The sequence below is a fragment of the Grammomys surdaster genome, unplaced genomic scaffold (assembly GCF_004785775.1).
Source record: "Grammomys surdaster isolate TR1022 unplaced genomic scaffold, NIH_TR_1.0 126029, whole genome shotgun sequence".
Taxonomy (NCBI): Eukaryota; Metazoa; Chordata; class Mammalia; order Rodentia; family Muridae; genus Grammomys; species Grammomys surdaster.
The window spans coordinates 141,153-157,956 of record NW_021620842.1 but is presented as its reverse complement, the minus strand read 5'-3'; the positions used below and the strand labels follow the sequence as shown (position 1 = coordinate 157,956).

Here is a 16,804-nt window from a genome sequence, read left to right as displayed (position 1 = left end):
ATCTCCAAGGGCACAGCAAACCTGCTTTCAGGTGCTGTCCAGTTGGTGGCCCTTCAAGTATCTCTCTGATGCTACTTGATATGTACTTCAGAACAATTATTTTTAAAATCTAATTTGCTATTATAACTGTTGAAATATTATGCAGCTTTCTAGAACCATGTTCCATGGCCAAGAGAAATACAGTTTGGCTTAAGAATGAAAGACAAAAATTCAAGTTTCTTTATATGAGGATATGATGGTCCATTTGATCATATAACCATAACCTAGTCAGACAAAAAGTAATAAGCATATGTCAAATGTAAGTCATTAAGTACCACTGACTGACTCATTTGTCTCTACTATTGCATGTCTCTGCAGCCAAAGTACTGAATCATTCAAAAACATGTAAATTAATAAGTTTGATGTGGTTTTCCAAATTGAGTGACACACTTACTCTGCCCATTTCTCTCAGCTTGGTGAGCATCACAACAATGGTGGAATTGTGTTCCCAAAGCATTCGCCAAAAGTCTTCAGTCGTCTCTGCTAAGGGCCCCTGGGTAGCAATGTAGGCTTTCTGTTGTCTGAGTAGAGAGAATGAAGAGAAAAATGATAAAGTATTTTGAAGACATGCACAAATTGATTTGTGAATTGTTGATACTAGTCCTACTTATATCATTAATTCAATTGCAGGGGATTCCTATTAGGATGCATCATCAATAGGATTATTTAATACCATGTTGGGAACTTTGTAGAATCAATGATGTCGTTAATATTACTATGTATGTCTTTATCATTGTTATTTAAATTTAGTGCAATGCTACTAGCTCAATTTCATGTGTTATATGAATTAATTAGATGCTTAGTTGTGTGACTTCATTTTCTAGAAACAATGCTCACATAATCTATTGGGTTGATGAAAAATGGCACTAAATAGCTTCCTTATCAACTTCCAGATCTAAATGGTTTCCGAAAGAATAGGCTACAAGGTCAGATTAAAAGAAGAAATAGTAAGAAGCTGAGGAGATGGTTTTGTTGGTAAAGGATATGCTATTCAGATCCTCAGCAATCATAGAATCCTAGAAGGGAGATGGGAGGTAGGCAACAGGTCTTATTAGCCAGCCAATTCAGCTGAAGGGATAAGCTCTGGGTTCAGTGATAGACATTTCTTAAAAAAAATAAGATGGAAAGCAACTGAGGGAGACATGTAATGCTGATTTCTGGTATTCACATGCACACATACCCATAACACACCCATTCACTTATAAACACACACACACATCATACCCACTTACATGTACACACCTATATAAGCATGTACATATACCACACAAGCACACTACCCCACTCCTATATGCAATAGAAATATCATTACTACTGCTTAATTCTATCTAAAAATAAATGCATAAATAAGCCACCACCATCATGGAATTGAATGATGATGTATTCAGAAAGAAAATGGCATTAAATTGAGATGAAATTCTTTGTGATTACAAATCTATAGCACATGCAAATATCAAGGCTTTGGATTGTCAAGAGAGTGAGGGTACATACCTATATCCATCAAGGAAACTGGCATTGATGTAATCAGAGCCTTCAACTCCTCGGATAGGCTGCAGGCACACCCTTGTGGACTCATATGGCATAATATTAACAAGGCGGTTTTTAAATTTATTACATGGAAGATTGGCACTGATGAATCTTGAGGTGTGAGCTTTTGAGCTTGCTAGACGCTGTTGAATTTAAAAAGGAAAAAAAAATTAACAAAGGTAATTTTAGCCAATGATTTGAATGCAATGTACCTAAGATGCCCGTTTTAGATATCAATCTTCTGTTTACTTGATAACAAATATTCAAAATGTATTTCCTGTTAGCCAATTATTTCATATAGCCTACAGAATATTATAAACATTGCGTTTTGAGAACATGATTTCTGAATTTAAATGAGAACACTATGGACCCAGTTATTGAAAGGGAACAAAAAATTGAAGAGATAAAAAATAGAAGAGGCGAGAGGAAAGAGAAAGAAAGGAAGGAAGGAAGCAAGAAAGGAAGGAAAAAGGAAGGAGCAGGAGTGCGAGCGGGAGCTGGAGAGGGTCGGGGTGGGGTAGGGGGAGGGGTAGGGGGAGGGAAGGGGTACTGGAGGGGAGGGGGAGGGGGAGAGGAGGGGGAGGGAGAAAGGGAGAAGGAGAAGGAGGAGAGTGTTTTATATAAATCTGATACCAGAGAAGGTCAAGGGAAACTTGCACTTCAAAATTTGAAAGATAATGATGTGAAGCCTATTTCAAAGATAAAATGACTTACTGGTGAGTAACTACATCATAGCCAATGTCTTACCTTAAATTCGAGCTCCATTCCGGTGACATTCTCCCCTGTTTCTATTTGTGTCAGCTTCTGAATATAGGCATATAAGTTCCTAGCCGGCACTTCGGTATTTCCACATGTCACTGCTTCTAACAGTGCATCGTGTATAAAGATGTACTGGTCTTCTGTTTGCACCATGTAATTCCTCTGGGCTCTCATTAAAGTTACATGGCCATAAATATCTACAGTTTTTTCATGCTTTATTCTTTCTAACATGGCATCTATTACAATGAAACAGCCAGTTCTGCCAACACCCGCACTAAAAAACAAACAGAGGGAGGAAAAAGTCCACATACACTTAGCAAGAAACTAACACATAAGAAAATCTTTATTAATTTCATTAATCAGATCTCAAACTTATAAATTTGATTTGAATAGCTATTGCAAGAATTTCTCAGTCACTCTGGAGTGAAAAATACTAAAGCACCAGTTACTTGCATGTATGTAACAATATACTGAGTAAGGTTCGTTTCATTTCAGAATATAGAAATGCTACATCTTTAATTACTTCCATCTTTGGTCATATTATACAATAAAGGTATTGTTAGTATAAGTCTGAACTCAGTGACGTCACATTCAGGCGACAGGTGACTGCTACATAATTGCCAAGGCAACCAATGTACACTCCCACAATTCACCTGGCCACCTCACCTGGACCTGGGAAAAGCTACGTAGTCACTCGTACAAATAGTGAGAACTCCTCCGACCTCGCTCTCTTCTCTCCTTTCCCTGCCACCTTCTCCTGCTTCTCCCCCCACCCTCCGCCCTGAATAAACCCCTTTCCTTCGTGGAACCGGCTGGTCTCGTGTTGTCTGTCTAAGCTGCGTGCTGTAATCTTTTAGGTATTACTTTTAATGTATAGAAAAGACATAAACATTAATTAGGCTTTTATATTCAGATTTTTTAAATTATTGTTTAATATCTAAATAGAGAGTACATGTTGTAGTTCATGTCTGTAATCCTAGCACTTGAAAAATGGAAGTAGGAAGATCAGGAGTTCAAAGTAAGCATAGTAAGTTTGAGGCTAGCCTGGGATACAAAAGGCCTTGTTTCAAAGCATGAACAGAAATTATCTAGTTAGGCTTTTTAAGCAAAGCAATCTCAGGTTGATTTTCGGTTGAATTTATAATAAAAAAGAAAATAAAAACAGTATCTATTAATAACTCAAGTATCTCTTGTAAAATTCTGTAAGGAAATTTTAAAACTAATCTAGTCTGATATATAAAATTAATATATCCTATACTAATTAAAATATTGTTGCACCATAAACATAATGCAGGGCAGTATTAAGAGAGAAATTATTAATAAATAACAATCAATTGGGAAATTCTCCCCTCTTATTCTCTTTTTTTTTCAGCATTAAATGTACTTGAAATTTTTTAGTGAAATTCAAGCATTCTCCATGGGAAAATGAAAGCCCCAATCTTTGTTGTGCAAAGAAATTGAAAGCAATTTCTAAACTCCATTACATGTGGACTTATGGGTCAGTGTTCCAGTTTGACGAACCAGACTGAAAGAAAAGGACATGAAAGAGACAAGCTGTAATGGGTGGCAAGGTCTGCTACTCCAAGGAGATAGGCTCACAAAGGAACTGGCTTACAAAGGCAGGGGCTTAAAACAATGAGCATCTTCTACTATGAGGGAAGATGCTAAGAAAATAGCACACCTATGTTCTTACACTATCAAGGTAAGCCTTATGTTTCTTTTGATCTAATCTTACAAGCTGAGTATATTATGTATTCAGAATGGATCAATCCAAAATGCCTTCTTTTGACTATGTATATTTGCCTCACAGTAAATATGCATTCAGCAGGAAGAGGTACATATCACTAACTTAGGTTCTGTTCTAGTTTATTTTCTGTTGCTTTGATAAACACCATGACCAAAGTTAACTTGGAAAGGACTGGTTTATTTTAGCTTGTAGCTTACAGTCATTCATTGAGGGAACCAAGACCCCAAAGCTTTACACAGAAACCAATGGAGGAATGTAGCTTATTTTCTTGATCCCAGGCTTTGTTATATAGCTCAGGCTGTTAGGATAGTACTGCCCAAAGTGTGTTGGATCCTTCCTCTTACATCAATTAATGATTAAGAAAAATGTCCCACAAATATACTTACAGGCCATCGGATACAAGCAATACTTTACCTGAGGTTCCCTGTTCTAACATGTCAAATTGACAAACAAGATTAGTCATTACAGACTTCTAGTAGCAGAAAGTCTTCATTTATGACATGCCACTGTCTGTTGGCATCTGTCTGTTTTTATTTTTATTTTTTGTACAATTGCAAATCTATCTCACCAGCCAATAAACAATGAAGTATTTTGCTAAGTCATGGAGGATATAGGACAATATGATAAATTTTTCTTATTATTGAAGATTCTAAAGCCTATCAAAAAAGTAGTGATTTACATAAATACATTACAGGAAAAGAAAGGACTGTGTTGGTATGGATTGGAAATGGGACTTGAAGGATGAGGATTGAGGTGATGGACCAGCAAGAGAGGTAACTTCAAATCATACTGCTTCCTTCTATGAGCTACAAGTGAAAATTTTCATGGATCAGGTCTGTATAAAGTCTCAGACGAAACTATACAAAGAATGAGTCTGATAAAGACCAGGTCTGTTCCCTTATCAATTAGCAGTCTCTCTAGTGTCATGTGTCTACAAGGTAGTAAGGAAAAATTTTAAAATAATTTAACTATTGGTCACACAAGAACCTGTCATTTGTAGACCATAAAATTTCCACACAATCCCTAATTTAAAGTTGAATATGGCTTTATGTCCTTTGCCAAAGGTCACTGGACTCTTAGGCTTTAAGTTCACAAAGTAACATGACATTGATAGAGCCTGCAAAAAGCCTTTGGGGAATGTAGAATGCTATAATCTTTTCATTCTTATTTGGAACAATGTCTAAGGAACACTGGTGAATACACCTCTTCTTAGCCTTTTTGTGTTTATAACCCCTGTGTGAATGAACTACGATTTGAGAAAAAATAAATAAATTATTTAAAAAGAAAAAGAAAAATACACTACAGATCTATCTAAGACTATACATTAAGTTGACCATAGTTTTAGCAAGAACATGTTATTAACCCCCAGTCTGGCACTAGCTAAATGTCTAGATGACATGGTATTCTACAGCATTGCAGGAAGGCACTGCATAGTCTCAGGAAAATAAGAAGAATAATTCCAAGTCCAAAGAGTTGAAAGTTTTTTAGAGCAATGATATTACTCCCCCAACACATAAAGGTAAGAAAAACGAATCAAATATCCACTTGAGTCTAAAATGAAAAAAATATGAGAAGGGACAAAAGGGAGGCTCTGAGTTGAACAATATGTGTTTTTACCCCACAAAACACAACAAACTGTTCACTGGTTATTATTGTTTATGGAGAAGAAAGGGAAGGTATTGGCTGCCTTAGAATTTATGTGATCTCATTTTTCTGGAGAAAAGGATTTCAGTGAAGAATTAGGTATATGCCCATCTTAAAGCAAGTCTATGAAATATAAAGTACTTTTCCATTCCAGGTCACAATGTGACCTTGAGGATGTCACATACACCTTTTTTATTTTTTTGTGTATTTTTCATTTTTATTACATTTGATAATGATAATAGCTCTAGCCATTAGTGAATCTAATTATCCAGTAAGTCTTAAGGCTAAATTAAACTTATCAAGGTTTCTACAAAGGAAGAAGTTCTTTTGCAGGTGCATTTCTTCAATTCTATCACTGAAGACAACAAGGACAAAAGCAATGAAATTCTGGGAAAATGGTGAAAAATCACTTCTGTGTCAGTTGTGATTTAGCATTTAAAACTTTGTTTTAATCTACTCCCTTGGACTGTTCTAACTTCGTTCTGTTACTTCTAACTAAAACAACTTCAGATCATTCCTCCCTCCCCCTTCTCTCTGGTTTTTAAAGACAGAGTTTCTCTGTACAGCAGTGCTCTGGCTGTTCTGAAATTTACTTTGTAGACCAGGCTGGCTTGTGGTGTGTAGTTTCTACAACCCTGCTTTAAGCTCCAGGTGGATCACACTACCAGCCACTGCCCTGGTTCCCTTGGATCCATGGTTGAAAGACATACACATTAACTCACTTTTAACCTGCCTTATGGCTCAGTGGCTGGGCTCTTCTAAGCCTCCCGAGGTTAGTATGCCCTTCCATTTACTTCTTGTTTAACACTCTAAATCTGTCCTCAATTTAGTTTCATGGTTACCTTCTCCTTGCTCAGCACCTAAATCTGTTCTCAGCTTAGTTGTGTTTTTAATGTCCTGTCTGCTACTTAAGGCCCAATCATGGAAGTAGCCAATGGCCACTCCACCCGGGATCTCACATGGTTGATGGCTCACTCTCCCTCCAAAGCATGGAAGACTTCTTCTCTTGAGTCTCCTAGCCTGCCTTTGGGAACCTGGAAGTCCTGTGCACTTCTGTGCAGCCACTGGCTGCTAGCATCTTTATTGATAGATCAAGAACAAACTGAGGAATAGGACCCAGATTCCTGATCAAAGCATCAGAACCACCCCTTACACTGGCCTTGAAAACAGAGAGATTTGTCTGCCTCTGCTTCTTGAGTTGTGGGATTAAAAGTGTGTACCATCACACCCAGCCTTTCTTTTAAGTAATACAGTTATGACCATATTCATGGCTTTTTCACATCAAAAAGCTAAACAAGTCTATAATCTGCCCACCTCTGGCTCTTAGTTTATGTTGGTCTTTCCACATTCTTATAATTGTCATCTGCTCACATCTACTTTCCTTGATAATCACCTCAAATGCTGTACTCTAGAGGGAAATTTCCCCAGAAGATTCTACTTTTGCAACAACAGGTTCTCCATCTTCAAGTTTGGTCAGATGATCAGATCAGTATGGAGGAAGGACAATGGCTTCTTTGCCTGTTTGTTTGTATCCAACAACTTCACTTGGCAGTTTTCATGCCAGAGAAATTGAAGGAGATCAAACTAGTTGCAAACCAAAAGATACCAAGAGTAAAAATATCAGACCTTTTCCTAGATCATGACAAGTAATACTCCCAAACCCCAACATGGGAGACTATTTATTCATATTTCGAAGATAAAGCAAGCTGCTAAAGAATTCCATGTGAAGGAAACATCTCGAAGCTGTGCACTCCAGCTGCTTAAAAATGGCAGTCCTCAGATACCAGTCTACATCTGTAAGAAACAGAAAAGCTGAAAACTCTGAGGTTTTACAAGTGTGCCAGATGACTTCTGTTTTGATTTCTGAGTTCCCACAGCAGCACTTTACTGCCTTCTCCGATTTACTCTTTTTTTTTTAAGATGTCAGTACCTTAGTGCAGTGTACCTCTCAAAATGAAGGATTGAGTTTTGAAAGCAAATGCATTTTTCTTTGATGCTGAACCTGAGCTCCCCAAAGCAGCGATAATGACGAAGCCCTATTTAGTGTTGTTTGTTTCTCATCATTTCAACAGCCTTCAACCTGAAACATGATAAGGGCAGCAGAACTGATAAACTACCCTTATTTTTATCTGTTTTCTGTCGGAGTAGTTGCCAAGCACTGAGACAAATTTTTCTAAATATCTTTCAAAAAAAAAAAAAAAAGAAAAAGGAGTGTATCACCCTGTGCTTTAGGCTGAGGCCAGCACAATTCAGCACACTTATTATAGTACACAGCATTCCAGCAAAAGGGAAGAAGGCAGCACTTTTAAATCCAGTCTGGTGTTATGCTGGTCCTACTCTGCTATTGCTGAAATAAACTCAGCTTTCCTAAGTTATCTTGTTGTTGGACAATGATGCCATTAATGAGAATCAGAACACAAACTCTAGATTTCTTGTGACTTCTCTAGCAAATCCAGTGATTGTTAAACTTTAGTTCTTAAAACCAAGCAATTTTCGTTAGTGAAAGCCACTGCACTGTTTACACATGGAAAGACTATGCAATCCATTAAACAAGCATGCCTACCAGGAAATTGTTATTACTTTAATATCATCACTCATCCAGTTAAAAGATTTGTTTTCAATTTCTAAAAACATGATTGAGTTAGTCCCATGAGTTGAAATATGCTTAATGTCCCATGATGTGATACAGTAGTAATGTGCAAGAAGAGAAATGTTAAGAGGCATAAGGGGACCATTTTGCACTAAAACCATTCTGGAGATGCGCTTAAGAGTTGGCTTTTCTGGCTAATTTACTGGAGTTTTGATGCTGACCCTCAGCTGACACATCACTGGTCTGGCAAAGAACAGCAGAATTTGGAAACCTCAGAGATCAGTGAGTTGGATGTGAATACAGTAAAATATAGCTGAAAATTACTGCAAGCATTTTGTACATCTATCAGCTTGTAATTTGATTGGATGTTAAATTTCAGCTATTAAGAATGGCATTTATGAACTGCGAGTTTATTTCAGAATATATCTATGGGAAGATATTGGGTTTTATGAGCAGTTTTACAGCAGTAATCTGGTGACCATCCTAATAAAACTCTGAAGTAATTCTGATGAGGCTTCTGTTTTAAATCTCTTCTTTCATTCAGTTAAAATCAACACTTAGCTTAATTTCCTGGTGTCATAGTCATGCATATGGCATTTAGGGCACTATGAAAACAGATGCAGGGATATTCTGTATTTCTACCACCTCCTTCATGCTGGATGACTGGATCCTGACATAACTTTGTGAACTCAGAGTTTTCTTAAGTCACCCTGCATCATGACTCTAAAGAGTGTCTGCCTATCTGCCTAAATCTTCTAGCAAGTGTTTAGAGGAATTTTAACCCAGCAACATGGCTGCTGTGGCAAAGGGTCAGATTCAAAGATATGATGTGGCTGGAATTCAGACATGCCCTGAATTACAGTAGGATTTGGCTAGAATCCAAACACAATCTTAGTACACACATTTAGTTCTTAATAATAAAAGCACATTTAGTTTGTAAAAGGAAGCAATCATGTTTGAAAGTAACTTCTAATTGAGGAGCAGACAAAGTGATGAATCAGAGAAAGATTTGACAGAATGAGTCAGAGATATGGTAAATCCTATTCACAAGAAAATAACAGAGGAAGAGAGGCTATTTAAGAGCCGCAAGAGAGGAAAAATTAAAAACAACAACAAAAAAACCTGAAAAACAAACAAACAAACAAAAAACAGGGTAGTGTGGTCTGTGGTGGGTGATGTATTTGTGGCAGTTTGACCAGACAATTTTACAAAAACAGGCTTGAAAGAGAACAAGCTAGACACAGGTGAAGACAGAATTGGCCAGACACTCAGAGGAGAAGATTAGAACATTTTGCCAAAGTTAGTATGAAGCCTAGCAGAGAAATTCAGTGAGAATCCAAGAGAAGTCAGCTTGGGGATTAGAATATATTGAGGCTATAAGCTTCCAGGCATAGGCCTAGAGATAGAACAGAGAAAAATACACTCTGGGCTCAGCCCAAGCCATGTATTCTCATCTCATCCCTCCATCCAAGGAAATGAAACTGACATTTACACAAAGAAAAGAGAGTAGATCAAGATGGCATAAGCATTCCTAGAGAGCTGAAAAGTCTGTCAGGGCTCATGGTCCTTGTCAATGGAAACTTGTTGAGAACAGGCACTGGTTTTCAATAGAACTCTAGTCAAGCCCAAGGCCTATAGATTACAAGAATATTGGTGGTGTGAAAGCAAAATACTATAGCAATAACTTGCATTTATTTATAAATGATGGCTCTCTCTTCCAATTTAACTTCTCAAAAAGACACGAATTATGTGTTTCTTAAAATTACTTTCTAAATTTTCTTTATCTACTAGGTTATACATTAGTTCACTGTGATTATGACAATTCTATCTCCTTTAGAACATCATGGTCCTTGGATGCCTTCACTTATCCTAACACGCATATATGATGACTATATGATAACTATTTAATAAAAACTAGTGTTACTATATTTAGAATAGCATATTGTTTTGTAGATGAGAATTGGCAAGATAAGCAGAGTAATAACAGAATACAGAAAATTGTAAAGAAATTGTGATACCAAAGAGGTGAAAGTTCTTGTTCTCTAACTCAGTTCAATAAATGTGGAAGGAGAGATTCCTCTACATCCCAGTTGCTATGGAGCACACAACCTTGTATTTGTTCACTATTTATTCAAGATGCCTATGCACACCGAGAAGCAATGTTAAAAAAAAATACAGCTTCTGCTCTGTGTGGTGGCATATATCTTTAATTCCAGCACTCAGGGTACAGAAGCTATGGGACTTCTGTGAGTTTGCAAAGCCTGGTCAATATAATAAGTTTCAGGGCAGCCAGAGCACTATGTAGAGAGACTCTTAAATAAAGCAACCCACAAACAAAACAAAACAAAACAAAACAAAACAAAACAAAACAAAACAAAACAAGATTCTGAAGTTCTGCATCTGAACTTCTGATCCAGTGGTTTTGAGCTGAACTCAAGATGAACCATTTCTCACAAGGTCCAAAGTGATGCTGAAGCTGCACTCCACAACCACATTTAGGAAGCAAGGATACATAATATTCTTTTCAGTATATGAAGTTAAACAGATGCATCAAATTCACTAATGATTATCTGTTTTATGTGTAAATAGTTAAAAAATGGAACAAAAGAACTTGATATTTTATTTATATAGATTTTTCCTTTAGTGAACTTAGAATGTCAGTAGATAAGATACTGTAAAAACTGGCTTTACAAAAATAAATTGCGTTTGTCTAAACATCAACTATGTTACTATCTCCAGATGCCTGCAAGTACATAGACTTATTTTGTAACCAAACTCCAATGGCAGAAGCCCACCTTGCAAGTTTTCTTTGCCAGAAACAACCCTAGAGGCAAGCAAATCAGAGACCGTGTAATGAGACCAAAACATATTTTTTTCCAAACACAGAAAGAAAAATAGCCAAGCAATAGAATTCAGATTGGAAAGACACAAAACAAAGATAACAGAACTATTTTTAAGTCTCATATTATGGCCAGGAGCAACAGCAAAATAGTTTGAAATAGAAAGTCTTCATGCTGATTACATGAAATCAAAATACATACTGTTCAAAGGAAGCCAACATTTTTTTTTTAGTGCTATTGAGTTTATGCAATGAGTTTCAGTCTTCTCTTAGTCTGAGAGTATTTTAAAATAAAATAGCAGGTACAGCTGGTGAAACTCAGTGATAGCCCTGTCCAGATCTCAGCTAATAGGATATAAAAATATTTCTACATATCTTGCAGATGTCTGGGTTCTTTTCTTTGCTGGTAATTTTATTCTGAAGTCATTATTGACAGCTGTTTGTTCTGATAGAACCTAATTGCTCTCTACCAGTCTCAGCTGCATGTAGGCTGATTTCCTTCCCTTATAGAGTATATTTCACATAAACACAGGGAGGAAAAAAAATTACCAATTAACTAAATATGTGTGCACAAAATGCTCCATTGAGAGCCCTGATCAAGTAATGCATCTAGCTGTAACAGGTCACAGGAAATTACAGCACTCATAGCTTAGAGCATTAAACATAATTACATGGAAATATTCACAAGCACTGAAATATATCAATGATGAGTGACAGCATCCGAAAAATTGTCCTTTTATTAGAACAACTTATAAATTACTATATTTGAGTAATCGGCAGGGTATTTATTCTATTGATAGATTAACTCAATGACATCTCTGACATAAATGATATGCTATGTAGCATCTGAAATGTCTTCCATAATTGACACAATGGTGGCATTTTCTAACATGTGGCAGGATCATTTTCTCCAAGAGTCCTTCCCTGGTGGGTAGAATTTCTGAGCATTCACCAGTTCTTTTCCTTGCCCTTTATCACTGCTGGAGATGGGCTGTTTTCCATAACTTTATTGGAAAGAATACAGTATTTTTGAAAGTGAGCATTCGCCTTGTAGGAGACTCTTCAAAGTGAATCTCATTTAAGAAGCTCCTCAAGAGAGGTGTGAACAGCTTGGCAATGTTCATTCTACTCTATCCAATGCCTTCTCTACCCTTGGCGATGGAGTCTATGCAAATTTGGGGAACTTGACACTGACTCTGTTAGTGGACCGGAACCCGTCTTACAGAGGTAAACTATGGGGCTGGAATAATCATAACCTATAAACAGCAAACACACTGCACTGGAGAAAAACAATGGTTCACTGTATTCTCCTCTCCTTTCCTTCTCTACATTTCTCCCTCCACAAACCACTGGGCATGGAGGAGATGTACTGACTAAACAAGAGCAAGCACCCCCTAATAGGGAGTCCATTAAGAAAAACGTACTTTCCTCAATACCAGAGATGCTATATGGCGCTTTTTATCTCTGAAGACATAAATAACTTCTCTTCACAGACAGATCTATTTCAGATACTGGCAATTACAGAATACTTACTGCTTATTGCCCATACAAAAAGTGTGTGTGTGTGTGTGTAAAAGGATTCCAAATGCCAACATACACTGGCATTGATATCAGACATGATGCTAATTAGAATGCAAACCCCAGACTCCTCATTTGCAAAGCTTAACATAATGAATATAAAGTATCCTAAGTGGATTGATACCAACAAATTTGGGTAATGGCCTATAGCTCCTTCTCTGTTCTAAACAGAAACCAAAACAATTTTATTTGGCTATTACATACTTTTTAAAAATAAAATGATGCATACATGCCTATATCTTTTAAAATTCTAGCATGGCTTGGCTCCTGAAATTGTGTTGGATTATGACACTACTATGTTAATATTTATCATATGCACTCTCAATTATATAACTTTAATGGTTATAAGTGACACTTAAGGGGAAAATTTTTGGTTTGGCCTATGAAATTAAAATACATGAGGAACTTGCAGAGAGTCCAGACAGGCTGGCCAGAGAGCTTCAGAGATCCAACTGTTTCCACCTCCTCTAATTCCGGGATTACAAACATTAAGTCATCTAGTTCTTTTACATGGCTTCTGGGACCCCAACTCAGGTCTCTCCACAGAAATTCATTATGAACTGAAACATCCCTTTTCTTGAAGACTCACTTTTTAATAGTTGGAAGGGTTTAAATATAGCAAGGAGACTGACTGAGAGGATGGTGTCATTTTGTTTATATATACACATGGAAGGGCAAACAGTCCCTAATATGGCATGCCCATTTACTGAGAGTTAACATGGCAGATTTTTATCTTTCTATAGAATGGACTTCAGATTCATGATCTGTGTCTTCCTCCTGCAAGCCATGTAATGATACACCACCTATTTGACTTCCTTCATTCTGCTTTCTCCCCAAAGAATGGAGACACATTGCTTAAGATTGGTATAGAAGGGCACTATGGCAAAATGATCTTCACACAACAGGTCTTTGATAAATGCATATCTTCTGACTCTCCTTTGCCCAAAGCCTGGAGACTAAAGAGTTTAATTTGTTAAATTTAGTTAACCCAGAGGCTGAGCTGATCTATATTTCTATCATTGCATGGTTCATATTAATGACATTTAAAGAATCAATATTCAACTTTATTTAATGGATTATATCATCCCAAAGGGAGAAATATAACATAAACTTGAAGCAGACTTTGTATTCGGAAGGGAAGTTAAACATGACCTCATGCAATATTTCTAACCATGAACCATAAGACTAGCATCTTTTGGGAAATTTGTTCAAAATCAGTATTTTAGGGTCTAGCCTAATCTACAGAATCATTAACTCTGACAACTCATGTTCTACAAACTGTTCCTGGTCCTGGTATGTCAAGAAACAGTCATTTGTTGTGAAACTAGAACTTCCTATAGATGGGGAAACAACAAAAAGAAGAAAAGGCGAACTGATCAAGACTGGAATAGAAGCAAAGATCTGCTTGGGTTAAGTTCTGACTGTGCTCATGAAATGTTTACTGTTTGTGTACCCCTTCATTCATTTACATGTGCCTAAGTTTCTCTATTCATATACTGCAATGAATCTCATATATATAGTTTAATAACTAACCCAATCATTCCCTTTCCTCTAGGCCCTTTGGCTTACTATATCTACTACAGCTCAAGGCATAAAGTAACTCTCTTAGAGTGTCGTCTTTTGTACTATGAAAGTGCTTATTTCATAGGAATCAGATACTTTAATTACACAGTTGAACTACTTAATGATCAGATAAGCCATAGATATGAAGCAAAGTGATTTTGTTCCCTTAAAAGCTAAGTCAAGTGCTTTGCAATATATTAATGTGTAGCTTATCATTCTCTCCAGAAAGTATTGTTGAATTAGATGAAGGTGAAAAAACTGGAAAAAGTGCAAAAATATTGATAAAGTTGTAGAAGGATTCTAAACTTAAGTTGCTTCAAATGTACTAAGCTTATGGTTGCTTATAACTTATACTTCTCACAATCTTTCAGTTGTAAATTTAAAATATGATAAATCTAATATATGTATTATGTAATTATATACTTGAAGTTACTGTTAACTGTACACATTTTAAAGGGTGAATTGCTTTAATCTGGGTTATCTCTATCTGGCCCACATGTGGTTCATGAAGCAAGAATTCTTATGGTTACCTCTGTTAGTCTTTTTCCTTTGGAGGGCATGCCACACAATTTCATGCCCAACTCTAAAGCTTGGAACATGTTAGTTTTAATCAACATTGATCATATTGACATACAGACTTAATTAGAAATCACCAACTGATTGTTTTCCAATTGCACTGTCTAGTTCCTATGGTCTTATTGCATATAAGGCAAAAAATTCCAATGATGAAAATATTGTTTCATGATTGACTACATATCAGAATGGCATTCTTGGGAATATTTTATAGAACCTAGAAATCTTACTGTAAAGAAATCACTTATTTTACATGTATCTATTCGACTATAGAGATTGCATGCACCCTTATTAAGAACACAGAATGTACACATATATTGATGAAGTGTCCTAAATGCTAGATTGAGTTGCTTTCTTATATATATTTTTTGGTGTGGTGGTTTGTTTTGTTTTGTACTTCTCCATGGGTTTTCCTCTCATTTCTTGCAAAAGCCAGAAAAGGTATAAAATTAATGATTAGATTATATATGCTATGAGAGGATGGGAAATGGTCAACATTTGGATTTGAAAATTTAATGCCTTTTGTCGTTCCTTTTTCCAAATCAGGTAGCAAGCCATTCCTGATACAGCTGCTCTTTCACAGATTAAAAGCAGACACTTTAGCAGGGTAATGCAAAATATAGGATGTTAGATAACAGGGAATGGTGAAAGCTTCCATAACTGACCACATAAATTTAACAGTTAACTTAAAAATAAAAGTGCTGAATTTAAGGAAAAAAAAAGTGTGTGTGCAAGCTAAGTGCTGCCAAGGACAGTTTTAGGTATAAGCTCTCCAAAGATGGAGGTGGTTTCAATACAGTGGGATTATTTTAAAACTTATATATTTAGGCTTCAACTTACAAAAGTAGTATAAATATCAGATTACAGACGTATAGAAGATCTAACTTAGAAGCAACCCACCTGGAGTTGACAAATTGGTAATGTGTGGTCTAATTTATCCTAAACATGGACATGGAAAGAGGGCACTCACCCAAGATAAGGCTGTTCAGGATATTAAAAACCCAAATGTTGAATGGCAATTATGTAATGAGCTTCTTTAAAAAATAGAAAATGAATTGCCATTTAGCAAGCACTGCAGGAAATGTTGATAATTGAAGCTGGGTAATACATGCTTGGGGACTCATGGTCTCTCAATTTTGAAATTGAAATACACTTGAAAATGTCCATACTAGGGTAGTTTAGAAAAACATTTCTCACTAAATGTAGGGTCTCCACCAGGAAAGAGATACTACTGAGGATATAGTTGCATTTACTAGTGGCTCAGACAGGATGGGACTTCTTGTATCATGGCCAAACTGAAAAGTGGTGAGGTTTTTACCTGGACCTACTGAGTAGGTGATAATTCCACAGTGCTACCTAATGCAGCTGCCTGTGCAGCAGCAGGCAGAATCCTTAGAGAATACATCATGATACCCTGGGTTTGGCAGACATTCCTACATTTGTATGCCATGGGGATTTATTCTGAAAATGATTTCCATGTACAATCATCACCTTAGATTTTTATAAATGTTCATTCTAAGCCTTCAGGAAATACAAACATAAGAATGAACGTACCAACATCCATGGCTTACAGCTGAAGTGCATCTTTGGAGCTTCTTACTGAATTCTGGAAAGGTTTTGCTAAGCTGGGAGCTTTACTATTGTACTTTGCAAACCAATAAGTTTGAGTTTAATTGAACCAAGATAACAAGTGTATTTCAGGCTGTAGCACATAAGAGAAAATAGTCTGAAACCAGGTCAATCATTTTCAGACACACAAAAGAGGGATGAAATGTTAAACACGGGTTATAAAAAATGTTTGTGGATTATAACATTATTGGGTATGAGTTTTCAGACAAAAAGAGTGATTGTGGCTCTAGGCTGAGCAAGATTCCCTGCTCAATTGATTAGAACCAGAGTTTGGTGAAGATTGAGGATGTAAGATTTTAAGACAGATGAAATAACT

The 16,804-nt window shown here is 36.5% G+C and overlaps 1 protein-coding gene across 1 annotated transcript in view; it reads right to left on the bottom strand.

The window, feature by feature from the left end:
* Positions 1-16,804, bottom strand: part of Ptprd (protein tyrosine phosphatase receptor type D) — a 171,931-nt gene that overhangs the window by 17,664 nt on the left and 137,463 nt on the right. The window contains exons 18-20 of the mRNA XM_028754605.1: positions 2,314-2,599; positions 1,531-1,709; positions 434-560 (exon numbers count right to left, since the gene is read on the bottom strand). Coding sequence (XP_028610438.1) covers positions 434-560; positions 1,531-1,709; positions 2,314-2,599 — 592 coding nt within the window. The remainder of the gene's footprint in view (positions 1-433; positions 561-1,530; positions 1,710-2,313; positions 2,600-16,804) is intronic.